Source organism: Amphiprion ocellaris, chromosome 15, assembly GCF_022539595.1.
Source record: "Amphiprion ocellaris isolate individual 3 ecotype Okinawa chromosome 15, ASM2253959v1, whole genome shotgun sequence".
NCBI lineage: Eukaryota > Metazoa > Chordata > Actinopteri > Pomacentridae > Amphiprion > Amphiprion ocellaris.
This window is the reverse complement of record NC_072780.1, coordinates 5,162,820-5,190,772: the sequence shown is the minus strand read 5'-3', so window position 1 is coordinate 5,190,772 and position 27,953 is coordinate 5,162,820. Positions and strand designations below refer to the sequence as shown.

Sequence of the window (27,953 nt, the reverse complement as noted above, 5' to 3'; positions counted from 1 at the left end):
GGTTATATGCTCCAGTGTTGCTGGTCCAGCCCACTGGAGATCAAACTGGGCTGAATGTGGCCCCTGAACTAAAATGAGTTTGAAATTTGTGGTTTAAAGAAAGTGAGCAGGATTTATTGGATGTAAACAGGACACACACTTTTTTTGTAATCAACATGTTTATTAAATGGACTGGCAACTACAATAGTAAACTAAGCAGCAGATTAAGATGAATGGCAGCTTCCGAAAGTAACAGAGAAAGCTAAACCAAAAATTACACTCTAATGCCAAATTAAACCCTTGGAACTAACTGCAGATCTGAAGTGGCGTTTGGAGCTTTGACCATTTTGTATTTTGAAATCAGCGGCGCGGTGAAGGGAAGGTGGCCGTCTCAGACACAACATTCAGAATTACTTTTAGTACATAATGTGATGAACTGCAGGCTAAATGTTGCAAAAATACCTGAAAGAACACCGAAGCGATGACAATGACATTCAAGTAACATGGTGAAAAGGCTTGAACACTTGGATCGAGTTTCGCACCAAAATTATCCATAGTGGAAAATGACAACATCATAATTTTTTTGAATATGTCCGAACAGATGGTTGAATAAAACACGTCTTTAAAACATCACAACTTTGTTTCACATTCAAAATAATAAGACCACTGAAGTAAAACAGACTCATATTCCAGTTAAGAGGGTGGGAAACCAAAAAGTCAGAAACCAGAGTCAAACACATCTGTCTGTTCTTTGAGTCGATCACGTTGGCATGAATAATTTACTGAGTGCAATCAAACGTACTTGGCCGTTACATCTCCAGTATCAAGCCAGTCGCGGCACAAATGTGAGCTAAATATGACATTTTATTATTAACATGTAACTGAGAATTAATGGTTTCGAAAGAGTTTGCCAAATGATTTCCCCAGAAGAAGGTGGCCACAAACAACCTTTCCCCTGCAGCGATCACCACTGAGCCACCTCCACTTTTAATGTTTCAAGATCGAGCTCAAACACAACAACATTCAGGAATGTCTTTCAACAATGCACATGATGAGATAAACAAGCTACAGAGGGGTTTACTTTAACAGGAAGTAACAGCTTAAATCCTACAATAGTTCTTCTCAAATGGGGTTTACGTAATCCATATGTTCAAAAGCTAAGTAGTCCACGTATGGGATCCTGTGAAATGAATCACATAATTTGGTCACCTGCAATGAAGCTTATACACACCTAAACCTGCGTTGCATAAAACTGTCAGAGTGAAGTAGACGATGATTAATGGGGCAGAAAAAGAAAACTCTGAAAGTGCAACTCATCATGTATCCAATGGCTGAATAAATGATTTAAATGAGGCTGAGAAGCTAGGTGATACAAATGGAAGTGAAAGTTATTTCATGAACTAAAGCTGAGTATGTGGGTGAAAATCGCTTCTTTTTCCTGTACAATATCTACGTTTTAAAATCATCAAATGGGAGTATTTGTCAAATAAATTTATCTTTTTATTGTGATTTAAATCTTCTTCTTCTTTCGTATTTATGATATATTCAGTGTTTATTCCCTCTGAACTGAAAAATGTTTTGACACCTAGCATTCAGTCTTTGTAATTATGTAATTGCACTTAGAAATAAAAAATATATACACACCAAAATCCCATTTATAAATGAGCCTTAAAGTGCTCAGTTCAATTGTTTGAAATCAGATTAGCAAACTTTTTTGTCTCTGGGATATATGATATTCCAGAAATGGCAAATGAGGATTTGTTTGTCTCTCAATACAAACACTTAAGTTTCTTTTAAAATTCTCCTATTAATTAAACAGCTGAAATCTGGCATCCAGCAGGTAATCATGTTGATGCTTGAATTCCAGAGAGAAGCGTCAAAGGTTCTTGGTTTTCTTCTGAGTTGATGTTAAGCGCTATCTGTTGCAGGCTGCAGGGAGAACACAGAAGAGCAGTTACAGGAATTATATCAGCCAACATCTCTGATATTCTACAGCGAACATATACATTCAGTGTTTTTTATTTGTATCATTTGAAAACATGCATTTAACATTACTGCTAACCACAGCTTTTTTCTAGTTGTTACAACAACATCCATGTTTATGGAACATAATTTTTATTTCTGATTTATTAAGATTACATTATCCGTATTTATTTTTTACTTATACATGCATGTGTATCTGATAGCTAAAGACTGATGGTTGCTCCTAAAGGGAAAAACTAAAAGATTGTATTCAATGTTAAAAAAGTAAGTTTGTGCAAAAAATTCAATGTAAAATGCATCTTAAAAGAGCATTTCCTCTTTCAGTGACAGAAGTATTGCAAAAATATTGACCAAACTGTAAAAAATGAACACTGTTTAATAGTGATTTCATTGGCACCCCAGATTCTTCCTCATCTGATGCACAGAAAACCTACCCAGGAATTAGTCGGATCCTTAGACCCTGTGAGCATTTACAACCCCATCTTCATTCCAGATCTGGACCAGATACAGCACCTAACCTTTGTTCTAAACCTGCACCCTTTAAAGCCTATGGATTAACTTATTATGCACAATGGAAGAACACAAAAATACAGAAAGGTAGATTCAATAACATTCTATTTAAAAAAAATTGTTCTTGGCTTTTTGTTTGAAGCCACAGCATGGTTTTGGCTAAATTCAAAGTAACGTAGTGAAAATCAAATGAAACATTTTTGCCTTGGTCGTCATGAAAAATAGGTCAACAAAAAAGATCAATAATTGTCAATATTGACTAAAAGGAAACATTTTATCATAAAAAAACTAGAGAATGGTCTGACTGCACCCAACAACATTCCACAATAGGAGGAAAAATTGAACAAAACACAGCAGTCGTGGGAGATGCAAAGCCCTGGATACAGCAATGGTGCCCCTGCAAACTAGTGTCTGGGAGCGTCTTGTTTTGGAGGGACATGCTGAATGTCTCTGTTATGCTATGTGTCCATTAGATGTGTTTTTCCCACATGTAAACACGCCACATCTGAAAACCGCCCGCTTGGTAGGCGTGTACTTGAGGACAGTAGCCGGTGTTCAACTCTTCTCCAATTATCCTACCTGCCCCTGATTGGACAAACGCATCGACTTGGGAGCTATCTGCTCCTGGATTTCAAGCCGGACCAACATGGCAGCTCGGTCGCAAACTTTCTCTTTTATTACGAAAACAGTTGAACGAAAAGTATTTCTGAAAGCATCTGAAGCGAGAAATAAGCTGTGCAGTAGCTGAATCTGTCCTCGTTTTAGTTTGATGGCTACTTTAGACGCATGATGAAAGTTTGGCGATGCGTTGGACCTCCACATGGTGCTTCAAATTTGTATGAAGAAGTTGAGTCCATTTTATGCAAATGAGCTCCGGGGAGACGCACCAAATCGCAGCTTGAAATGCACCGCAACCGGACCAGCATGCAACACTGTGAGTCTGACATAGACAATAAACGGGATGCAGGACATTGCCAGATCTAGTGGACATGTAGGTTTAGACAGCAAATGTTCTAAACAGGGGCTGGACAGTGGTGTAGTGGTTAGCACTTTCACCTTGCAGCAAGAAGGTCCCTGGTTCGCGTCCCGGCTTTCCCGGGATCTTTCTGCATGGAGTTTGCATGTTCTCCCTGTGCATGCGTGGGTTTTCTCCGGGTACTCCGGCTTCCTCCCACAGTCCAAAAATATGCTGAGGTTAATTGATTATTCTAAATTGCCCGTAGGTGTGAATGTGAGAGTGCTTTTTTGTCTTTGTATGTAGCCCTGCGACAGACTGGTGACCTGTCTAGGGTGTCCCCTGCCTTCACCTGAGTCAGCTGGGATAGACTCCAGCCCCCCCATGACCCTAGTGAGGATTAAGCGGTGTATAGATAATGGATGGATGGATGTTCTAAACATATTCTTTGTAGCAATAGAACCCCAGAAAGCCTGCCATATTGCACAACCCAAATCTCTGTCAAAATTTGCCGTTTTCAACATGCAGTTTGCTGCTCGGAGGCTGTTTGAAAACACTAATACACGAACAGCTTAAGAGGAGGAAAGTGGCGCCTGAAAGACGTAACCACATTCTAAATCCTGTGAGTCACACTTCATGTTTATTGTGTTAACATTATTATACTAGCAACTTTATTCAAGTTCAATTATTGAATGTGTCTCTTATTCGTCCAAGTGTAATCCCATTGTATTATACAGAAGTTTCTGGTCGCCATGTAGTGAAAAGAACCATAATAATCTCTCGATGTCTGTCCTGAAAGCTTTCAAAAGCAAGACAGGACAATGTGTGAGTATGTAAATAAGAGACAAGCTGCATAGATGTGGGATTTAACGTCTGCTTTGATGGAAGGATGAGGATTCTCCGTTTGGATCTTGGGGGACTTCCCCAGCAGGACTAGTTTAAAAGTGTTTCATGTCCTCAGAAAGCATTATTGTAAAAGCAGAACTTTCAAATCGTGTTCACTTAGTGATTGGTTGAATAAGTAGTAAAGTTTTTCTATTGTCTGTGCTCACACAAGCACATAAAGACAACTAAAAAACTAAATGTTCACTGTGAAAATAAAGTTTCTGCTGTTTGGTTTTTCCTAGTGTACTGGAATGAACAGTAGATGTTGGCTGCATGGAAGGAAACAGTAAGATACAACGTAAAGTCTGTGCAATGTCGAGTTGTTGAACCATTAGTCTTTCAAGCCCAAAATGTATGGGTCAATATATAATTGTGGGACTTTTTGTAACATAGTTGACAGGTATCATAGTTGACATTTTTTCCTGTTTTCAGGACTAAACTCAACATGGTCACCTATAACCAAACACCACATGACATTTTTACACAAAGATTCTTCTAAATATTATAAATACAATTGAAATTGAAAGTTATTTATAAAGATATTGTAGTAAACCTGTTGATGCGATAAATCCGCATTGACTCACACACTACTTTATATTAAATAACTCAGAAAGCCTTGGAGTCTGGCCAGTCTTTTCTTCAGGAGGAAATGACATCTGTGGAGCAGGTCATGTGATCTGGAATTAACACACTTCCTTGAGAGGTGTTTATGTAATGGGGAACTTAGTAGAAAGTGATTTCTGGGACACAGATACAATTTGTTATTGTCCATATAAAATTTGATATATTGCCATAAAAGAAATATCTGTCATGATTATCTCAACTTAATAAAAAGAACACAATCAAAACTATTTCTGAATCGGCTCATTTTATTATTGTTTAGCTAATTTGGATGGTTATTTAGTTGACATTTTAGTGATATCCAGTCATTTTTTATTAATAAGTGATTGTTTCCATAACAAAAAATTATGAAATTTGTAAAGACATGATCATAATGAATTTAAAAAACATTAGTATTTTTGTATTTTTAATAAAAATGTATGCAAGATATTTCCCATGGACTTCAAAAGTTCCTCAATTATATATTGACCTGTATCCTAGTAATTTAATCTTTCCCACATAACCAAAGCAAACATAACAGTGAGCATCTCACCTTGTCTGCTGTTAGCTGGCTGCCTTCTGGAGCCTTTTCCTGGGCCTCTGGTTTCGACTCGCTCAGTGAGGAGGGAGCAGTCGCCTTGGGTCCAGCCACATCGTTGAGCTTGGCCTCTGCATTGGACTTGTTGCTTTCTACTTTAGAGTCACCTTCCGCCTCTGCATCCTTTGGCCGCTTGGGAGATTCCTATGAAACGTTTGATAAAGCGGTGGAGAGACAAATAGCTGAACAGAATGCACTACGAGGCTCTCTACTTGGACACACTGACGGGTTGAAAGCTCACCTCTGTGGACTCCTCTGCTTTTCGTTTAGTTCCTCCCCTCTCATTCTTCTCATCGATGACCAGAGCCCCTTCATCCTCGTCGCTGCTGCCCTCAGCATCTGCTTTCTCTGAACTGCCTGTATCCCCTGCTCCTTCTGACGCGTTGTCCTTCTTTGATGACTAAAGGCAGACATTTACACATAACTGTCGATAGCTGTAGATTTCTCAATCGCTGAAATACTAGAAAAGCATCATCAGAACTGGAAACAATCATTTTTTAATCCCCATCAAACAGAGATTCACTCATAAAATCAGCTCCATAGTGCTACCACAAATCAAAAATGCCAGTTCAGTTTTTTTAAACAACTTCAGTGTACAGTGAAAGCATCTCATTAATGTCGTGCCTTTGTTTGCATCTCTATGCTAACAAATTGAGGTCATCTCCCGGTTAACGCAGACTCCTGAGTTTTCCCTGTTTACTGTCGCTGATGGGAAAATTGCTGTGTTTCTCTAATATATTGCGAGGCCTTCATCTTACTATGTAAAGAGCCCTGAGGTGAGTTTTAATTTCCTACTAAATAATAAAATGAAATTAAATCTAATTGAATGTCTTTTCAAGCAAGGGAACTCTAAAAATATGTTCAGGAGAAAAACCCACACCTACATCTAACCTGTATCATAAAAACCGACCTACCTCGTAGGCTTCATGCGTAACAGTGGGGTTGTTCTCAATCTCCCAGAGTCCCTCAGCAAAGCCTTTCCTCTTGTTTGCTTTTCCAAACTTCTCCTTGCATTCATCATACGGGAACAAATCCTTGGGCCCCAAGAATGCCCTATAGTGGACAAACTATTCAGTGATTTGTCTTAATGCCTTTTGGTCAGTTGTGACAAGGCACACAAGTATTATTTAGAATTCATGTAAAATGAGATTTAAATCTTTAACACAAAATACTCACGTCTCATGTGTCCCAAAAAAGAACACTTGATACTTGTTAGAGGGCGACTTCACGGCTCCTTCAGGCAACTCGTCAATCTGTGGATTGAAAATACAGCTTCTTTCTTTTAAAAAAGTCACTGACACTCTTTAGATAGTAAAGTGATAAAGTAAAATAGCCAAAAGTAGATTAACACTGCAATAAAGTGTAATTTCATTTGTGCATATATTCTTAAATTTTGTGTTGTTAGTATCCTTGTGTGTATATTTTCTTATTTATATTGTATATATAGAGTATATATCTGATGTCTTTAATTTATAGATGTGTTCTCTTGATGTTTCTTACTGTCACTTTGCTGCTGTGACATTGCAAATTTCCCTTTGTGGGACTAATAAAGGATATTCTATAAACACAGGGATGCAAAAGTTACTTTTCTGAATTACGACGAGTTAGAATAAAGATAGACCTAAAATAAATAAAGCTAATTGTTTGCTCACTCATCAGCAATGATGCTTGACATTTCTGAGCTACAGTCTTCATGGATTCGTTTCTTTATCAGTTATCATTTGTAATAATCATCAACAGCCTATTAATAACTAAAAAAAATTAAAATAGTGAGATAAGGACTCATGGTAATATTGTAAATTTGCTTGTTGTGTTATAACAGTTGAAAAAAAACCTTAATATAATAATAAGAGAGAAGAGCAGCAAATCCTTGACTGTAAAAAGATTTTCTGTAAATTAATTAATGATTTCATGGTTTCGACAGTAGAGGTTTTAATGTGAAATTAGGTTAACAGGACTGCAACACAATAGAGCATTCTTCATTGCTAATTGAGAGGTTTTTGACACGAATGGCTCCGCTGGATGAAGCGCTACCAGCTACTGTAAGTTCCCCTCTAATTTAATCTAATGAGCCCAACGTAAGCACAGGTCACCGTTTCTCATCCTTGCTGTCCACCGTTTGGCCTCACGGCTCTGCCAATATTTGCACGTTTTAAAAAAAAGACCACGGCACAGGAAAGCCCTGTTAAGATGGGCGATCAAGGCGTCCGTTTTTGCCTCTGCCAGATGGGCCTTTTGGCATTCCCAGATAGGACCACTGTGTCAGGATAGGTGGGGCAGGGCCTGCAGCCTGTTGACATGAGGCACAGCTGATAAGACTGACCACAAAAAAAGGAGGGAAAAAGAACAGATCAATAGTAACACTAACTTGTCTATTTTGGGTCAAAGTGCAGACCTAGTGGTATTTTCACTGAGATGCACAAACTGTGAACGGGAGTTTGAATGGACATCAAAGGAGAAACTGTGCAATCCAGTGTTTCCTTTGCAACTGTGCAGGCCAGATGTGCACATTTTTTTGAGCACAGTGGCTATTTCTGCTGCTCTTTTCTCTAGTTTTATATATAGTTATAGCACATATCGAGTGCCAGGCGTTTAAAGGAAAGCATGGAGTGACTTTGAAGTTAATTCACGTGTTCTCCTGCTGAATTATTTGGAAACACTGACGACCAAAAGTGAGACTACTGTGTGTTTATGGAGCGGACAGACATTACGTTATAGTCTTATATCACTGCTTTCATGAGCTGGACGCAGAAAACACGGTCACCTCTTCGCAACAAGTGTGTTTACAAAGTACCACAGCATATGGCTCCACAAGCAGCCATTAGTCTGCAATGCAACAGTTTAAAACACAAAAAAGGGACAGAAACTTATTAAGCTAATTGCTGTTTTGAACGTTGTTTCTCGTCTGTGAGCTCTGACAACCTAAGCGGTCCGCCGAGCAGGCGTTAAGCTATGACATGACCGTTAATTTTTCGCCATCTTTTTTTTAACGGTTACGAAAAGTGTAAAGTTGACATTAGCCCAACAAGGCCCCTGGAGAGACACGAAAGCGACACGTTAGAAAAACAAAACGGGCAGCTGGCGACGATATTTTTGGTTTATTTTAGCCCAAAACGGCGCATGGAATTCGTCTTCCTACATGACGAATCACCTGAAAGAAATATGCAACCGTCTACAGTTGGGCAGCCGTGTGTGCACGCGCGTGTGTGTGTGTGTGGATGCTGGGCAACGCTAGCTAACAGCTAGGCTAGGCTAACTAGTGCTAGGCCTCGCAGGTAAACTAAGTGACAGGAGCGGGCAGCCGAAACGACCAACCTGAAGCTGGAAACCACACATGAATCGGCGGGTTCTTACCCTGGCAGGCCAGTGCGGATAGCCCTTCATCTTGGCGAACACCAGATCCCCGGGTTTGTATTCCTTTTGCCTGTTGGACCTCGGCATGTCTCCCGGTAGAAACGGCTCCTTGCGTGCGTTAATTAAAACACGGTAGTGGTTTTATTTAAAATCTGTGTCCGTCACCTCCTGCGAGCAAACGAGCCAAGTGTCCGTTTGTCATCCAAATCAAGCCAGGCGCGGAAAAACCTAGAGCAGCAAGACGCTTCAGAGAGGCGACTTATTTTTTTTGGATTCAGCGGCAGCGCGTTTCAACCACGACAGGGCATAAATATGCGGCTCTGCGCTGGTTAGCGGTGCAGTTTCTGCGGCTAAACGCGGCAGATGGACTGTTTGGTATCGAGGCTGTCCCACAATCCACTGGCTCGTCCCTCCGACTATTTGGGTTTGAAATTGAAACCCGCTTTCCTCCTCGCAGACGCGCCCCCAGCACCTGGAGCAGCACGGTGAGCGCCCCTGCCGACCGAAACAACCCTCACATGGAAGAGACGTTCAAAGACGTGCATTCAATCTGGATTTTAACTGATTTTATGTTTAAAAAAAAAAAAAAATTAAATTAAATAAAAAATTAAAAGAATAAATAAATAAATACAAATGTTATTATTAAATGACAGATTTTATTTATTTGTTTTCCTATTTCTTTATAATTATTTTAATAAATATATTATATTTTATTATATTTCATTATATATTTTATGAATTTTCTTACTTTTAATTTAGATTTTTTGTCTATTTTATCTATTATCGTTTCTTTTTTTAAGTTTCACTTGTTCCTATAAATTTAGACTTACTTTTTAGTCGGTTTTTAAAAATTTTTTTAAAAAGTTTTTTTCAACTTTTTAATATTGTCTTTGTAAGAAACATTCAAAGATATGCTTTTCAGTTTGGATTTTAATTGATTTTATGTAATACAAAAAACTAAACAAAACAAAAATTATGTGTTATTACTTAATAACTGATTTTATTTATTTATTTGCCTATTTGTTTTTTTTATCATTTTTGTCTATTTTTATTTTATCACTTCTTTTTAAAGTTTCATTTGATCTAAAAAATTTATATTTACTTTTTAGTCTGTTTAAATTTTTTTTATTTCACTTTTTAATATTGTCCTTTTTTGCTTTAATGAATTTTCACTTACTGTTTTAGTCTATTTTATCTATATTTTATCATTTAATTTTGAAATATTATTTTATTCAGCTTTTATGTATTTTCACTTACTTTTTAGTCAATTGATAACTATCTTTTGTTGCTTCAATTTTAAGTTAAAGAAATATATAATATATTGCTTCACTATTAATATTATTTCATATATTACTTCACTTTTTAATATTGTCTTTTTTTTGCTTTAATGAATTCTGATGTGCCTTTTGGTCTATTTTTATCTATCTTTTATCACTTTTTATGATAGATTTTTGTGTGACTCTGTCAACAGTTGTTACCATTTGTTTCTAAAGTTCTTCAATGTAGCTTTCATCCCTACAGTCTTTAAGAATCTGTACAAGAGCTTCAAATAAATCCGCAACTGAATATAAATCATGCACACTTTAATATAAATGCAAACAAACATGAGTTATTTAGAGAGCATAGCTATGTTGTGTGAGAATTTGATTAAACATACAAATTCATAATTTCTGCAACCTTGAAGCACAAAACAAACTAACAAAAAAGCAACGATCCTCTTCAAAACTGAGACTCCAGGACAGATAAAAGAACTCAACTTAAGGTCCTTATTGTGTCGGTCAACATGCTTTTCATGGTGCAAGTTTCCAGGCAATTTAAAAAAAAAAAAGGAGTACAGTCCTGAAGTTTTTAGGGGTCTGCAAGGACTGTTCACCACTGTCCTTCCTTAATCAAGCAAATGTGAGTCTTTACATAAGTCATCTGCAGAAGAGGGAAAATCTCTTAATACAGTTACTTCCAATCTTTTATGAGAGTCGTCAAGAAGCTGAGCAATTTAAGATACAATAAGAAGTACTAATATTGCACAGATTATTATCTTTATTGCACATGTATGATTTGTTATCTTTCTGGGCTCACGTTTATGTCACACTTGTGTAATTTTGGGCTTAGTGGTCAGACTGGTCACACTGTGAATGGGTGATTTCAACACACCAGCGGCTCATACGACAGCATTGTTTAAGGAAACACCCCAGATTTACTGAAAATATGCATACAATATTCAAAATCTATAGTCATGTCCCAATAAACAAACCACAACCTCAAAGCTTCTGCAATCTAGGTGGCAAAGAGAAAGTGATGTACAGACTAGAGCAGATCATCTGACAAAGGTGAGCCAACTAACAAACTCTGTAATCTGGAGCTCAAAGCCACAAATTAGTTGCATAAAGAGTAAATAGAATATTATTATGTGACATTGAGTTACTTCTACATGTAGACTGGTTTATTAAGAGGTCATTTCGGTTTTATTGGGTATATTATTAGTGCCCAAACAGTCTAAATCCCATTTTCAGTCATTTCAGATTGGTCAGAAATACGTAGAAAACTAGACTTTAAACCCACATGTGACTGTTATTTGGTTGCTATTTGATCCAGTTTATCCCAAACCAGTCAAGTTCTTCCACACCAGCACAAAACCATTTCTGAATGGACCTCATGGGAAAACAAGAAAGGATCCTCATCAACCTATTACCACACATATAATACAAAATACTGTTGTATCCTTAAACAAGATTTTTTTTTCCCTTAATTGGACACGCTTGCTATTGGTATCCTAATCCAATGAGGTGCTGCAGGGCATGAATGAAATGTGGGCTCTGATTCTTCCAAAATTCAAGAACAAATGCAGCTGTCACTTCATGGCCCAGTTGGCAATCTAACCTCTCTATGTATACATGCTTTTGGCTTTAGTACCAGGATTCTTGTGCTATACATGGACAGACAGTGGCGGCAACTAGTAGAAATCAACCTGCTATGGACGCTTTTGTTTTTTCATGCAAAAGCGTCATGCAAGCTGCAAGTCTTATTTCTATCAAGTTGATTTTCTGTAGAAATTGATATTAGGTGAGATGTACCACACAAAGCTACACATTTTTCTGTAAAAGCCTGATTTTTAGATGAATCAGAAAGACGTGTCTTATTTTTTTATACATCCCTTAAATGACAGATGTTAGAACCCAGACACTATTTTATTTTTACTACAGAGGCATTAAATTAAACCCTGAACAGATGGGATGTTAATTTCTCTATGTGAACACAGCAATAACAAACCATCAGATGCTGAAATCATACCAGAGAAATGATAAGTTCTGTTTTAAGAAAAATAAAATTAACTGAGTCACGCTGTTTTTTTCTTTTAAAAGCTGCCTTTTCAAATTGAGACAGATCACATGTAAATTTTAATCCTTGATACTTTTGGGTGGAGTACCAACATGGCAGTGGCCAGAATTTCTAAAAATACTGAGGCCAGGAGTTCCCCTAACACTCCCTTCAACACACACACGCACGCACGCACGCACACGCACGCACGCACACACACACACACACACACACACACACACACACACACACACACACACATAATGACAAAACCAAGTGAAAAAATATTAAATCACTTCAAATTTTCACTTTTCATTTTTTCTGTTCATGGATCAATTGTCGTTTTTTGGAATTTCATTTTCAAGCTTTTTCCCCACTGGCAGTCAAACAGAAGTATAGTGCATGAATGCATTTAAGACCATTTTGGTCTAAAAAGTAGCCAAATTTAAACACACTGATGTGGAAAACACTGATGGGGAAAATACTAGAATGACTCTGCTTATAAACATACTCACAATGTATAAAGTGTTACCTGTATAATAATCATTAGCACTTCCCATTATATGGTAAATTTCCTTCTGAATTCCTAAAAAAATCTGATAACATCACCACCAATTTCTTGAATAGCAGCTACAGTCGGTCCTAATAATCAAATAATTAATAAATAAAACTAGGTTCTGGGCAGTAAAAGTCTCTTTTTACTTTTTAACATTTCATTGTCTTTACTAATGTTTTATTGTTGTTATTCTTTGGAAAGCACCTTGTAACTCCAGTTATTATGATTGTACAGTAGATTTTATACTAATGTTTATTCCCACTCCGTCCAATAGGGGCGGTGCTGCACTGGAGCTGTTCAGCTGCTGATAAAGTAGCACAAGAAGAAGAAATAGCTGCGCAGAAAGGTGCGCAGTCGTCGTTTCTTCCGACACCAATGATGGAGGCGAATGTTTTGATGGAATCTTGGGACTAATGAGCTCAGCTTGTTGGCGTAGCTACACACTCTACTACCGCATTGTGGTTTAAAACAACACAGCAGCTGCACCAACCGATGCCGTTTTCTGTGCAGCAATAGTTTAATTTAGTTCGTCTGAGGAGGAAACGCTCAGTTCGCTGACACCGTTTGCTGCGGTGGCCTAGCTAACAGCAGCTAGCTCTGTGAAGTTGGACTCTTTTCAGTCACTCAGAGAACTGTGAGGCCTACTTGTGACGTGCCGTGTTTTTTTCACTTTTTTAAAATCACATTACAGCTTCTCCTGGAATGACTTTTTTTTCTCTGTGACTGTGGTGATCAGAGATTATCTTAAGTCAGCTCGTCGGATAGCTAGTGGGAGTGAGATCTCATCAGGGAGAAGTGGGTCTCCATGTCCACGAGTCTCTACAGATTACTAATCATTAATAACATCAGCAAACATGTCTTTGGTCGCCTATGGCAGCAGTGATGACAGTGATTCAGAGGAAACCAAACCGGCCGCAGGACTCTTCTCTGTCCTGCCAGCTCCCAAAAAATCAGCATCAGCTGGTGGGAACGATGGACCGAGTAGGGAGAGAAAATCAAACTATTCAGCAGGAGAAAGCACATCAGCGGATGACTTAGATCCTCCTCCAGCTAAGGGAGGCTTATTCTCCAGTTTGCCTAAACCGAGGAAACGAACAGAGCCGGTCAGAATCACTGTACCACAGATCCAGAGACAGGATGTGAGTACTGAGTCATTCAGCCTCATACATAGTGGAACTACTGTGATACTAAATGATATGTTCATAATCTATGAATTTCTTGTCCACAGTCAGACTCGGATGATGATGAACCAGCAAAGAAGAGACAACCTCAGGTAAGGAAGTCTCTCACTGGGTTGTGATTGCTTTCATGATACCCAAAATGTTGTTCTGATCCCAGTTTCAGTCCATATTGTTAATAAAACTGTCTTTTTTTGAAGAATTTCCTCACCTGTGAGACTTACAAATGGCAGAATAATATGCGCCATCTGTCCATCTAAGATAATTAAACTGTCATGATCACATTATGGGATTGTTTGATGTATATTTGTGACAAAACATTGGAGTAACTCAATTCCACCGTGTTTCACGTGTACACATTGCCGAGTTTGGGATGCATGCCAGCCTCAGTGTAGCTCTTCCACCTCCCCCTTTAGAGTTTGTCAGTGTTTCCAGTCCTTTAAAATGCTAACATACATAAAAATAAGGAACCGATGACAGAAAAGATATCATTTTATTCCATTTGCATAGATAGCTGCCTTTCCTTGATTTCAGACTTTCCCCTTTATACCCATATCTCTTTTCTACATCAGGGTGCAGGTTCAGGACTGTCCTCTCTACTGCCACAACCCAAGAACCTGACAGTGAAGGAGAAAGACAGACCTCTGATTCCTCATGCACTCACCAAACGACAAGAACCTAAAGGGCCTAAACCTGGAACTCCTGCTCAGGGTCTGCTTGGTTCTAGTGCGTCTCCCTCTGCCATCAAAGCTGCGGCAAAGTCAGCAGCCCTGCAGCTGGCTAGGCATATAGCCACAGACGACCAGGACAACGAGGACGACATAACCCCACAGAACTACTTTTCCCTGGGCGAGAGCTCCCAGCCTCTCCCTGCTGTTGTCCCCAGCTTAGAGCCTGAGCCTGGAGCCCCCTCAGAGCCTCTTCCTGTCACAGATGCTGACGAGCCTGGACAGTCAGACGCTCCTCTCGACTTTGGGGGGAACCATGAGGCAGCTGGTGGATGGGGAGGTCAATATCAGCAGTATCAACAACCCATAGCAGGCCCAGAGGCTTTCCCTCAGGTACTAATGACTTTATATTGCATATGCATGTCAGACTAAACTGAATGTGCTCAAATTTACTGAAGTCAATATTTTAAATTTCAATGTCATCCTGATACCTTGTAAGTTAAATATTAGCCTCAGGTGTGAATTCAACAGTTAAAGAAAAACCAGAGCTGTCACTGCACATGTCAGAAATGTGATCATTTCGACATAAATTGGATGTAAACCAACATTAATGAATTTAAATACAGAACGATATCCTTGTCGTTGTTTTTCCTGTGAACAGGGATACTATAATGAGCCATACTACCAAGATCCCAACCCTGGATCTGCAGAGGCTGAGGAGCCTGGTCACTCCGCCATGTTTGATGACGAAGCGGTAAGATGCTTCATTTTGCTCTTTCCTTGACACCTTTTAAGTGGGTTAAATATTACTAGTTTTGCACCTAGTTCTTTGTCTGGTCATCATTCTTTTGTTTCTCTACTTAATAAAATAAGTCTGTTCTTCAACTGTCCTCCTGTCTTGCAGTTCATGCGGCTGCAGGGGAAGAGAAACCGAGGCAAAGAGGAGGTGAAGTTTCTGGAGATCAAAGGGGATGATCAGCTGAGTGGGAACCAGCAGTGGATGACCAAGAGCATGACGGAGGAAAAACAGAACCGCCAGTCCTTTAGCAAGGTGACCTGAGCAGCTTTCTGTCACCGTGTTGGCTGCATGTTTTACATAAAAGGCCCTAAATAGACAGGGGTGGGTGTGAGAGTATTTGCAGCTTGGTTTTCTGAGCTTAAGAGGGATTTATGTGTTATATTTGAGAACAGGAAGATCATGTATTTTTTCTGTAGTATGGATTTACACTCAGTTCAGACTGGGAACACCTAAAGCCCTCTAGCTATAAAGTATTTTATTACCTATAATTGGAACATTGAGGGAAACTTTGGCTATTGAGGTGTCTAGGAATTTTTAAAAAAGCGAATGTACTTGGTACTTGCTGTGTTGTTGCAGAAATAATGTAATTAGAGTCAGACAAGTAAAACCCGGGTGTGCTATGACATTATAGAAATGAGTCATGCGGTACTGTTTCAGAGGAAATGACTTACCTCTATTTGATAATTATAAGCAGGACAACTGTGTAATGTCACTCAACATAACCTCTACTTTTCTTTACCTGTGTGCAGAAAAAAGGAGAGCAACCTACAGGACAACAGCGACGCAAGCATCAGATAACGTATCTCATTCATCAGGTGAGGGCTGCTAAAGCTCAAATTACACTTTCAGCATTTGTATGATGTAATTTTCATCATGCTGTGATGGCCACGCAAATGTTTATTCAGGGCACTGATTGAAATACTTTGAAATTCAAAATTTCAACCCTAGAGTGTTACTGGAGGACATAAGACTTTTATCACACAGCAGGTTTTATTTATACACACCACTGATGGTATTCTGAGTTTGGATCGGCACACTGGGAGGGGATTTAGTTGAATTGTTTGTACACTTGACTGCATATTCAGGCCTTTGGCTTCTCTATAAATAGAGATTTTTCCCTGAAATCTCTGCTAGTCTAAACCCCCCTAGTTAGACTCGCATAGCATTTACTGATCCGGTGTGGCAAGCAGATTGGATCTTTTGTTTTTCTTCAAAAAACTGGTTGAAGTTACCAAAAATTTTGCTCTGTTTGTTCATTTACAGGCGAAGGAACGTGAGCTGGAGCTGAAGAACAGTTGGGCAGATAACAAGCTAACCCGCCGGCAGACCCAGGCCAAATACGGTTTCTAGATGTCATAACTGTGGACTTACTGGTGGCAAACAGAAGCAACACGTTAGAGTAGAACTTCCCAGATTTACCGACACAAAGGGAAAAATCGGAACAAAAGTACCCAAATCTCAATCCAGATTTTTCTTCCTCCCCTCCATCCTGTATTTGTGTTGAATATTCAGTCGTTCCTTTTGCTCCTTTGTTAAGACGTCACTCTAAAATCTTAAATCCTGTCAGCCCCGATTCTCTCCTCTCAGTCATTTACAGCAAACATAGGCACAGTACCTTCATTGCAATGTAACAGTATTTTTAAGGATAATCCGTGGCAGAAAAGATGCAACGTGACCCTGAAGTGGCTGTTATAAATGTTTTCCCTTTGAATGTGTATGCTTCCTTTTCATGGTGTACTTCGAGGTGTGATCTTTGTTTTGTGGTCAAAAACATGAATCTACAAAAAGGTCTGGTTCTCTGGGAATTATTCAGTGAGAAATGAGCCGAAGCATAAGAAAGCTGTTACATATTCATATGTTGAATTAACAACTTTGTCATAAATGTTGTTAGAATAAGTACGTTGCAGTAGCTCGATAGAGATAAAAAGTTTTTTTTCCAGATCTTGGTTTATTTTCACTTCTTACAGCTGAAAACTGAATTGCCAGAGAACCAAACATGGGCTTTATTTTCAGCTGGTTCTTTAGCTGCGTTCAAGATCAGAAATGGATCTGATGTTTAACATTAAATAGAAACTTTACCTTAGTTTTACCTCCTAAATAACTGAACAATTACCTGTTAGACACAGAGAAAGCTCATTTCAAGTTGATATTTTATTCTCTGGGTGTGCTAGAGTTTTACTGTATTTTCTTTTGAATACTCCACTTCGACTTCTGTATGTCTGATTTATTATCTACTGTTTTGGCTGCACAAAGTGTTATTAGGAGAATAAAGCAATGAAGCGTGTCTGGAGGTCAAACAAGATGCTGCCGTTTTCTCCAGCCTTGGAGAATATTGCAGATTTTTCTTTCTCATGAGAAAAGGTGCATCTTTCCCATCCTGCAAACACAACTTTTCTATGAGTACTGAGACACTGACGTTTATTTTACCTCCGTGTTTTCTCTCCTTTAGGTAGACGACACTCTCAGTGTTCAATTAGTTCTCAAAGTGTAGCAACGTGAACTCATGAGCCAGTTTTAACCCTCACACCTCTAAATGTGAACTGCTGCAGGTGGTGGTGGATCACTGCACCTGCCTCAAAGATTCATCTGTTGGGCAGAAACAGCGTCCAGATTTTACAGTTAACCTGCAGAGCTTCTGAGAACGTGTATTTACACACTCGGTACCGGCCAGACAACCAGAAGTAACTCACTACACTTTGTGTTTGAGAATACAGAGCTTAAATCCACTAAAACCTTCAGCAGCTTTCATGTCAACACTAGCAAAACACACGGCAGTGTTTGCAGGTTTTTATTGGCTCCCACATTCCAAATTCGGCCAATAACGTTATTTATTGGCATTGCTGAAAGCGCCCGTCTTTGTTTACCTTCTGTTTTGTTTGTTGTGCAGTTCAAACTGATGAATAAACCTTTGAATGTCTACTGACAGTCATTAATTACTCCGCCAAGGAACGTGGGCGAGTTATGTGACAATCAGTGTACGTTTGTCTGTCCGTGCGCAACATTACTCAATAACGGATTTGGATGAAATTTTCCGTGAAGGTCAGAAATGACAAGGACCAAGTGAATAGATTTCGGCAGTGATGCGGCTTATAGTCTGGATCCACGGATTTGTTAAAGATTTTGGTATCATTGCGAGATAGCAGCACTGTAACTATGACAAGTGAAAGCCACGTCACCTGCCTGCTGATGATCACGATTGTGATCCTAATACAACTCCACTGCTGAGGACTTATCAGTCAAATGATACGACTGAGCAGCCTTGGTGGACTACTGCTACTGAGTGCTTTTCTTGTTCTTACTAGTTTTACTCTGATGAAGAAAATAGCAAACTCACTTGTCACTCCTTCATTCCATTTCCCACGGTTTCCACAATTCTTTTATCTTTTATTTGTTATTGTCTGTCAGACCTCCCCTCTTACCTTTTGTTGTTTACCAGACCTCTAGATTGAATCACCTTTTGTTCTTTGTTGTCTTACCCTCTGTTACTGATTAGCAACCATATGCAAATTAACCACTATTCACCCTCTGACCAGCTCTATAAATTGTGTCCTCTGCAAATGTTCTGGGTGGGCTTACCTTCACAGACTCGTGCTCTGTGTTGGTAAGCCCACCGTATGCAGGAATACCAATAAATACTCCACTACAGCAAACTTCGAAGGACTAAGAATGAAATTTGTGCAACAACTCTAATGCAGGTATTTCATACAGTAAACAAATTGGGTATTGTACTGTAAGTTACATGGAAGCTGACCACAGTTCTCTTTGACACATTGTTTCTTCCTATCGCCATGAAACAGTAGATAACCTTTGATTTTCCACAATATTGAACCCTAAATTGAATAAAAATGTATTCTTGAATATTACTGTTTTAATGGTACGTTCTGAACCCACATTACAGGGATTGAGTTGTTACATTTGTCCTCCATAAAACTCACAATCTTTGCGATGTTTGTATGTGTATTACGGGCAACAATATCCTCTGGTTCTACAAACACGTTCACTGAAAGTCTTTTACTTGGTTTTCGGGTCTTCACTCGGTGTTGCTGGTGATTCTTGTGCCGTCTGTGTAGTTTTCACAGGTTCCTCAGCAGCAGAGTCTTTAGCAGCTTCACTCTCCGCTGCTGCTTCAGCCTTTAAAACAACGTCCTCCTCCTCCTCCTCATCAGCAGCAGCAGCTTCTGGAACAACTGCCTGCCGCTGCCTTTGTGCTTTCAATATTTTCTGATGGCTCGTAGACAAGTCTTCATACGGCACCAGCGATATGGGGATGCGAACTGTGTCCATTCCATTAACCTGGAAGATAAAAGTGAGCGAGAGTCAGAACATTCTGTTTAATCTCAGTTCAGCTGCACTTTCAGTCAGTGGAAAAAACACACTCTGGCTTGTTTGTATTTTTTTAAACCAATCACACAAAGACAAGCAAAGGAGCTTTACTTGATGCAAATGTTTGATCAGAAATTGAACTATGAGACACAGCTGTTTTAAAACAAAAAGAACTTCTTACCGTAACTTCACACCAGTATTCACCCACTTCCTTCACTGACTCAAATGGAAGCTTCAGCGCATGAGGCGGCACAACGACTCCCAACTAAGGAAGATTTTATTACAAACAACAAAGCATGTTTGTACAGCAGAATCGCTTCATGAAAGTATGATTATATTCAATTAGAAAAGTGAGGATGAAAACACCGACGCAAAACCAGCCGTACCTTCTTGAGCAACTGTCTGCAGACGATTTCTTTGTTAACCTGGAATTCTTCAGAGGGCATTTGATGAATCTTCAGCTTGGAGCGTTTGAGGAACTCCACCGTCTGCAGTAACAGCAGGAAAGCTTTGTTTAAAAACTGACGTCTGTTCTGTTGCTACTTTCACAACTTTACAATTGTGACTTAAGCGTATGATCTAAACAGAGAGGAGAATCCCGCAAACTTGTTTACATCTTCAGCAGATCAAAACTCACCATTTGCCCAGTGCGGGTTTGGACTCTGTCCTCTAGTTTGCCCTCACGCAAAACCTGCACATTAAAAAAAAGAAGGTGACAATGATGAATACACGATGCGGTCTGATACGTGGAGAATAAATGATAGATTTTAAATGCAGTACACACCCTCATCTCCTCAGCAAACAACACTTTATTCTCTGGTGAGGGATAGACTGCGAGGCCTTCAGGCAGCAGCTTATTTCGGCCGACAGATTTCTTCACGAACACAGTGTCTCCTCGCCCGCCGAGCTCTGTCATAAGAAATATTTTAGTACATTTTCCTTCCTGAGACAACTGTGAAATCATCGAGGGCTCTGGAGATACTCACTGGGGACATTCTGAGTCAGGATGAGCTCCATCCTCTCCTTTGGAGCGTTTTTGGTGTCTTCAACCAGCTTGTAGATTTTGTGTCTTCGAGCGTAAAGCCTCGGAGGGCTGCCGACTTTGGACAAAGGCACCTGCCACCACCGCTCCACCACAACTGTGTTCTGTGGAAACATGAAGCAACTGGAGATGATTTCACAAACTTTCAAGTCTGCTGTCAAACAGAGACACATACAGTCATGGAAACTCGCCACACGGCAAGGTCAGTTAAAGCCTGGATGGAGAACCAGAACATTGGAACCATGCCTTGGCTGCTCAATCATCAGATCTAAATCCAATTGAATACTTGTGGAAAATCATCAAACGCAAAATGGAGAACCACAAGCCCAAAAACAAAGCAAATAATTCCTTGCATTTCAATAGGGTCTTCGCACTGTTGGTGCTCGGACCCTAATTAGTTTGAATTAGTGCAACAGGAATGGGCTGCTGTGACAACAGAACAATGTGAGAAGCTGGTGGAGAGCAGCCAAGACGCATGACTGCAGTCATCAGAAACTATGGTTATGAATCAGTACTAACTCCTGTGTGGATCATGTGACTAAAACAGACAGAAAACATGGAATCCTAAAAGCTGTTTTTGGCAGAACAATGCAAGAGCTATTGATGGAAGAACTGATTTTGGTTACTATCAAGAAAACCATGGAAAATGTCTAGATATCAGCTCTTACATGAAATTCTTATGAGCTATTTTTGTTGTTATCATTATATTTGTCCAAACAAATGTACCTTTAGTTGTACCAGGCATTAAAATAAACAAGAAATTGAAGAAAACAAGGGTGGTCTAACATTTTTTTCCATGACTGTATTTACACTTAACTGTCAAATCAGAAGCTAACTTCAGCCACGTGTAAATAACCATATAGCTAAATCAACAAGTCTTTAAATCGGTTTAAACTAAAATCACGTGTTTAAACTGGACTTTTGTATTTTCCTGCTTCACTTTAACGTCGGTGTTAAGTGACGACATTAACTTGGAGTACTTTCTAATGACATTTGTTGGAGAGGACTGTAACACTGCGGTGTGTGGAGCTGAAAGCTTCAAACTGAGAGACACAGATCATCAGTGTTTGGTTGGGTTTGCTGCAGAGACACTGACCTGAGCAGGACTCAGAGAGAAGCTCCTGACAGAAGGCTGGTTGAGCAGATCCTGAAGGACACGGCGGCCGGAGCTCCACATGTTCCTCCAAAAACAACAGCTTCGACACTTTAACTCACCGAAAAACTCTCCAGAAGACCGAAGCTACGTTTGTTTCAGCGCCGACAACATCAATTTATCCTCCAAAATCTCATGTCAATTCGCTGTAACCGTTACAAAGAGACAGCACGCATGTTAGCTAAAGGCTAATCTGCTGTGGTCGCTTGTTGTGTGACGTAGAAGGACCCCGCCGGCCGCATAGTAGACCCGAAAAAAGCCAGAATTAAAAACATTCATATTCGAACATCTCTAACGTAACCTTCATCACCAGAAATATTTATAGTTCTAAAGTGGTGAACAGTCAAAAGAAATCAGACTTTTTATTTACGCATAGATAAACACGAATATACATATATATACAACCTATATTTAATCAGGTAATAACCTTCATGATAATAACATTAACCTTTAATGTTAATAACCTGCGTTGTCTTTTTGTTGTATGTAAGCTGCTAAATACTTTGAATTCATGAAGTATATCTATCTATCTATCTATTCATAGTCTATCCATCTAGTCTATCTATCTATGTATAGTCTATCTATAGATAGACTATAGATGTCTATCTATCTATCTATCTATCTATCTATCTATCTATCTATCTATCTATCTATCTATCTATCTATCTATCTATCATCCATCCATCCATCCATCCATCCATCCATCCAATATCAAATGTCTGTCTCTATTGAAAGACTAAATTAGTTTTAAAAGGTGAACAGTCCAGAAATACTGTACATATATAGCGTGTATGAACATAAATTGTAACTTGTAACAGACTGAACAAATATCCAATTTCACTACTGATTTTTAAATCAAAGGTTTCACCAGGTGTTAGATGTATGTACACTCCATAAAAAGCACAATACTAATCTTTATTTATAGAGCATTTATAAATCTAAGTTACCAAGTGCTTCACCTGGCAGCAAATTAAAAAGACGTGTCATAAAAAACATTTAAATGTTAAAGATAAAAACACACGGTGAATAAAATCCAATACAGTGTTAGAAAAGGCAAACATTGTTTAAAAAATGTCCTTTCAAAGACTCCCAGATTAAGGTATCTTTTAAGAAATTACTTTAAAAACACCTTACATTTACAGATGTGAAATTTTGCAAAGCACATGAGATTTATTCGATGAAATTTAGTCTCCCCCTCACTGCCTGGGTCAAGTAGGCATGTGGAAGAGTTGAGTAAAAACCGAATACCAGTAACAATTTATTACCTATCTCAGTGCTAAACAAATATTAGGTTGTCACTGGAATGTCATTTTATTTGGCTAAAAATGGTGACAGTTTTATTATTGTGTCAGCTCAAAGCATGTGATCTGAGGGAAATGATGGTTTTAGCAGCTCTTAGAATTGGCTATTTTGACCTGCAAAGAACAACTAAGGTTGGATTCATGTGTTGCTTTAACATAAAATAAACTTATTTAACTGCTGCAAAAACACTCAACAAGTTTTAAGAGACGTAAGTTACCAAGTACCAAGCATTTACAGGAGGATTGCATAAAAAAAATCTAGAAGCTGATTTAAGATTTGCTGTTTAACCCTCCTGTTGTCTTTATTTACAGGCACCAAAAAATATTGTTTCCTTGTCTGAAAAAAAAAAAAAAAAAATAAAAATTCTGCAAAAAATTCCCCAAATTTCTAAAAATGTGCAAAACCTTCAGGAAGGAAATTCCAATAATTCTTTAAAAGTTTCCCTTAAAAGTTTTATTTAAAAAAAAAAAAAAAAAAAAAAAAAAAAAGATCCCTCCCACTTTTGGAAGAAAATTCTTGTAAATATTTTCAAAAAATGAGTAAAAATCTTCCAAAAAAACTTAAAATATCTAAAATGATTACATATATATATCAGTAAAACTTCTAATATTTTCTTTAAGAACATTCACAAGAAAATCAACCAAAATCCAGCGAAATTTGTTGGATTTTGGTTAATTTTTTTCTGAATGTTCTTCAAGGCAATTTTTTTTAACATTTCTTTTTTCCACCAAAAAATGTTCAAAAATTTGCCAAAAATGTTGAAAATGTGGACATCAGAAGTTTCACTCTGAAAATATTTTTTTCCCCCCACATTTTCAAGCTTTCAATTTGACCCGCAGGACAACACGAGGGTTAAAACTGCACTTTTATACTTTGTGTATGACTTCAATATATATGAGAAGTAATAAAAAGTAACCTTTGGTGCAGAATCTGCATCATATTCCTCTGAAAGTTTCACTCCAGCTTCCACATAAAATCCTTAAACATGTAAAAAAAAAACCATGAAGCAGGATAGAAATCACACATCACCAGCAGTGGGTTCGTTGACATCACTTGTGGCACCGTAGAAACTACTGCGGGCAAAGTAGCGTCTTGCACCTATCGTCTTACAGCAGATCACCAGAGCGAAGCAACAACCGCAGATGAACATGAGAGTCGTAGTGACCCACAGGATCGTAGTGACGATGAAGGCAAACTGGTAGGTGATCTGGTGGCAGTAGCGATCTGTTCCAGGAGAGTAGTCTGGAGGATACACAGAATAAACCCAGCTGGTACCTACAGGGAGAACACACACAGACCAGTCTTAGAAAATAATGTAACAATTCAGTTTAGAGCTGAAACTACACACTGAACTTTAGAGCCCTAAATATAGATTCAGTCAGTTTTTCACTATGACTGGATCAATATATAATTGAGGGACTTTTTAATTCCATGGGATATATCTTGAATAATTTTTGTGTGGCTTCTGACTGCTCTGACGTGCTCTTGTACTCCGTCATGGCTCAAAAATAATAGAATCTATATTCAAAACAGTAATTGTCCAAACTCACAATTATGAACGGATATATCATCAATTTACTTACCTTCTGGAGTTCATCATAAATGAACAAAGAGCAAAGTCTTTCCCACAGTCCTTCACGGTCAAAAACAATTTACCTCCTGTTTGCGCCACACCTGCGGCAATTAGTGTGGCCTTTAAATACACAGGTAACTAGATCACAGCACCACTTACTGGTTACTGATTGAAATGGCTCCAACAGTGATCATGTCTTTATAAATTACATGATTATTTATTATGGAAATAATGACTGGATATCACTAAAATGTCAACTACCAACCACCTTCTAATTAGCTAAACAATAATGAAATGAGCTGATTCAGAAATAGTTTTGATTGTGTTCTTTTTATTAAGTTGAGATAAGCATGACAGATATTTCTTTTTTGGCAATATATCAAATTCTATATGGAAAATAACATATCTGTGTCCTAGAAATTACTTTCAAGGAAGTGTGTTGATTCTAGATCACATGACCTGCTCCACATGATGTCATTTCCTCCTGAAGAAAAGACTGGCCAGACTCCAAGGATTTCTGAGTTATTTAATATAAAGTAGTCAACAGGTTTACTACAATATCCTTATAAATAACTTTAAATTTCAGTTTAACTCAATTGTATTTATAATATTTAGAAGAATCTTTGTGTAAAAATGCCATGTGGTGTTTGGTTCTAGGCAGCCATGTTAATTTTAGACCTGAAAACAGCAAAAAATATAATAAAAAAATAATAAATAATAATAATGAAAAATAATAAAAGTCCTGCAAATATATATTGATCCAACTAATGTGGATCAAACTTTAATTTTTATTTTTCTACCAGTGTTAGAACAGCTATTTGATTTCAGTCTGCTGTTTTCACCGCATCTGACGTTGTCAGATTTGATTAACGCTGATAAATCAACCCATCTGATGAATTCTGATTGGTTGCGTGGGATGAAGTGATATAATTTTTTTCTTAAATGAGCAACACCCACTTCAAACCAATGAGACAAGTACAAAGTATATAAAAGAAAATGCAAACATTTTCTCATGGCAAATAAATAAAGTTAATAGCCTCAGAATCCAATCAATGATTGTAGCACAACAAAATTTTTAGGATGTCTGTATTCCAGGTGCTTAACCCTCTGAACCTCTTGTAAAGTCTGCTAGTTGTTGAGCTTCTGTCACATTTTTACTCATTGTAGGCACATTTTTCACTGCAAAATTGAAAGTTTATTATTTATGTTACAAAAATTGAGAAACCTGTTATCAGCATGTCCAACATTTTGCCCACAGCTGTTAACAACCAAAAAAACAGTGGCTCTACATATTACAGATAATTTACTATTAACATTAGTAAATTCATTTGTATGTTGTCTTCTAGTTCAGCCGAGTTCAATATTGTGTTTTTAAACAGGGTCCAGTTATTTTTTTTTAAAAAAGAGACATGTAGAATGAAGCAATTTTGATGAAAAATCATGATTTTAAGCTTAAATTTATGTAATTTTCCAAAGGAACAGCCCATCACACATAAAAAAGTTGAAAGTCGACAATTCTTTTTTGTTTTTTACAGTTTCATGCTTGAATAAATTATTTAATTTCTTTTTTTTAAGGGCAACAAGACTTTTAAACCTGCTGCAAGGTTTTGAGTTTCAGAGGGTAATTCAAAAACTAATTTTTCAGATGCTGTTAACTAAGCATTGTAATTGTTATTACAAATTTATCCATCCATCCATCCATCTCTCTCTCTCTCTCTCTCTCTCTCTCTCTCTCTCTCTATATATATATATATATATATATATATATATATATATATATACACACACATACATAAAATGACCAGGGGAAAAGAAGCTAAAATCAAGAAAAAAGAAAAAATATAAATACTGGCCTAAACACGAACAAAAAATCACACCAGATATTAAAAGCAACGTTGATTTAACTGGGGGAGAAAATATTGAAATACTAAGTAAAAACAGCAATATTTTAATATTAAAATACTACCTAACTGCAAGATGTAAGCAAAAGCATGCAAATATTTGTGCAAAATCTACTTACACTAAAAAATTTTAAATAATTAATTTTTACTGTGTGAGCAACATGTTGAGTATTTGAATAAATATACTTTCCGTCACTGCTTGATTTTATTCAAAAACACGGAGCGTAGTGCCATTTATTCTTCTCCTACCTGCTATGAACCAGACAAAAGTGAAGAGGTGCAGGAAGGTCATGCAGGCCGAGGTGAGGATGCAGCCGGCTCCGTCCTGGTAGTTTCCTCTGCTGTAGGTCACAGACAGAGACAGGATGCTGGTTGCTCCCAGCACTATCAGGTAAATGGGGATGTTGGGCTGCACATTACAGCGGCCCAGATGAGTGGCGCCTGTGATGCAGCAGAACAGCCACGCAAGATAGAATCCAAAACATACTGAATGCCGTGTTCACAAAACATGCAACAGAAAAGTGATGTTGTTGTAGAAGAGTAAACCCACCAAGTCCAATGGCTGCTATCATCACCATCCACCAAATAACATTCACCACAACTATAAAAAAACAAAGAGGCACAGGGTGAAATATTGGTTTGACGCTAAAATAGGCAGAATAATGTGAAAGCAAGTCGAGAAAGTGACGGAGAGTCTAACCAACTGTTGAAATCAGCACAGGACCCCGAGGCTTGGATTCCATCTGTAGAGACGAGTTAATAATCAAAGTTATACACAGACATCAACAAGAGGAGAAGATGCAGCAAAAGTGATCGACTGTACCTTTCCAGCTGTGAAATCTTTTACTTCTTCGAGTTGGTGTTAAAGTGACGGCTTCGTTAACATCCTCTGCTGTTGTATCAGGATGTTATGACACATGGTTACAAACGTTTCAGCAACTATTTTGCAACACTGTGTTTAACTAAGAGGAAATAATGATACGGTAAGTTAGTGTTATCTGATATAAGAAAATGACAGGCCAACTATGGTTTAAGCCACAAACTAGCTGCATGGCATCCTTCAGTTTCACTTGTAGCCCACATTTTGCTATAATGTAGAATTTTGCAACTCCTGAGATGTGATCAATACGTCTTAATATGGAGCAGAACTTAAACAATGTCATCCAGCACATGACAAACTAAGTGATGCACTTGTAATTACATACAGGAAATAACTGCATTATCACTCCTCCATAGAGGAGGTGGGTGAGAGGAGGATGTTGTCAAAGCTCACATCCAT

At 38.2% G+C, this 27,953-nt stretch overlaps 4 protein-coding genes across 4 annotated transcripts; 1 reads left to right on the top strand and 3 right to left on the bottom strand.

Moving 5' to 3' along the window:
- Nucleotides 1-139: 139 nt before the first annotated feature.
- On the bottom strand, nt 140-9,348 carry LOC111565082 (hepatoma-derived growth factor). Its single transcript, XM_023265059.3, has 6 exons — nt 8,865-9,348; nt 6,687-6,763; nt 6,425-6,563; nt 5,752-5,910; nt 5,466-5,654; nt 140-1,908 (listed from the first exon to the last, which is right to left on the bottom strand). Exons 1-6 carry the CDS (start codon nt 8,949-8,951, stop codon nt 1,888-1,890), a joined length of 672 nt encoding a protein of 223 aa, XP_023120827.1. The 5' UTR covers nt 8,952-9,348; the 3' UTR covers nt 140-1,887.
- Nucleotides 9,349-13,086: 3,738 nt separating this feature from the next.
- On the top strand, nt 13,087-17,664 carry prcc (proline rich mitotic checkpoint control factor). The gene is made up of 7 exons (XM_023265076.3): nt 13,087-13,874; nt 13,964-14,008; nt 14,486-14,974; nt 15,243-15,335; nt 15,486-15,632; nt 16,130-16,195; nt 16,644-17,664. The coding sequence occupies exons 1-7, from the start codon at nt 13,590-13,592 to the stop codon at nt 16,728-16,730; spliced, it is 1,212 nt and encodes a 403-aa protein (XP_023120844.2). The 5' UTR covers nt 13,087-13,589; the 3' UTR covers nt 16,731-17,664.
- Nucleotides 17,665-19,230: 1,566 nt separating this feature from the next.
- mrpl9 (mitochondrial ribosomal protein L9) lies at nt 19,231-22,120 on the bottom strand. The gene is made up of 7 exons (XM_035945852.2): nt 21,842-22,120; nt 20,690-20,849; nt 20,488-20,612; nt 20,341-20,394; nt 20,090-20,191; nt 19,885-19,968; nt 19,231-19,673 (listed from the first exon to the last, which is right to left on the bottom strand). The coding sequence occupies exons 1-7, from the start codon at nt 21,920-21,922 to the stop codon at nt 19,392-19,394; spliced, it is 888 nt and encodes a 295-aa protein (XP_035801745.1). The 5' UTR covers nt 21,923-22,120; the 3' UTR covers nt 19,231-19,391.
- A 1,577-nt stretch (nt 22,121-23,697) lies between these two features.
- LOC118469944 (transmembrane protein 272-like) lies at nt 23,698-27,863 on the bottom strand. The gene is made up of 5 exons (XM_035945858.2): nt 27,498-27,863; nt 27,375-27,417; nt 27,225-27,275; nt 26,924-27,115; nt 23,698-24,475 (listed from the first exon to the last, which is right to left on the bottom strand). Exons 2-5 carry the CDS (start codon nt 27,415-27,417, stop codon nt 24,219-24,221), a joined length of 543 nt encoding a protein of 180 aa, XP_035801751.1. The 5' UTR covers nt 27,498-27,863; the 3' UTR covers nt 23,698-24,218.
- Between the last annotated feature and the right edge of the window lie 90 nt (nt 27,864-27,953).

Coding starts and splice junctions, on each gene's coding strand:
- LOC118469944 (XM_035945858.2), bottom strand. CDS start 27,417: ATGGAATCCAAGCCTCGGGGTCCTGTGCTGATTTCAACAGTTG. Junction 27,116..27,224: donor GATAGCAGCCATTGGACTTG/GTGGGTTTACTC, acceptor GCTGCATCACAG/GCGCCACTCATCTGGGCCGC. Junction 24,476..26,923: donor TTTTGTCTGGTTCATAGCAG/GTAGGAGAAGAA, acceptor TTCTCCCTGTAG/GTACCAGCTGGGTTTATTCT.
- prcc (XM_023265076.3), top strand. CDS start 13,590: ATGTCTTTGGTCGCCTATGGCAGCAGTGATGACAGTGATTCAGAGGAA. Junction 15,633..16,129: donor ACCGCCAGTCCTTTAGCAAG/GTGACCTGAGCA, acceptor ACCTGTGTGCAG/AAAAAAGGAGAGCAACCTAC. Junction 16,196..16,643: donor TAACGTATCTCATTCATCAG/GTGAGGGCTGCT, acceptor GTTCATTTACAG/GCGAAGGAACGTGAGCTGGA.
- LOC111565082 (XM_023265059.3), bottom strand. CDS start 8,951: ATGCCGAGGTCCAACAGGCAAAAGGAATACAAACCCGGGGATCTGGTG. Junction 5,655..5,751: donor AAGCAGAGGAGTCCACAGAG/GTGAGCTTTCAA, acceptor AACGTTTCATAG/GAATCTCCCAAGCGGCCAAA. Junction 1,909..5,465: donor GCCAGCTAACAGCAGACAAG/GTGAGATGCTCA, acceptor TTCTCCCTGCAG/CCTGCAACAGATAGCGCTTA.
- mrpl9 (XM_035945852.2), bottom strand. CDS start 21,922: ATGTGGAGCTCCGGCCGCCGTGTCCTTCAGGATCTGCTCAACCAGCCT. Junction 20,850..21,841: donor TCTCTCTGAGTCCTGCTCAG/GTCAGTGTCTCT, acceptor ATGTTTCCACAG/AACACAGTTGTGGTGGAGCG. Junction 19,674..19,884: donor AATACTGGTGTGAAGTTACG/GTAAGAAGTTCT, acceptor TTTATCTTCCAG/GTTAATGGAATGGACACAGT.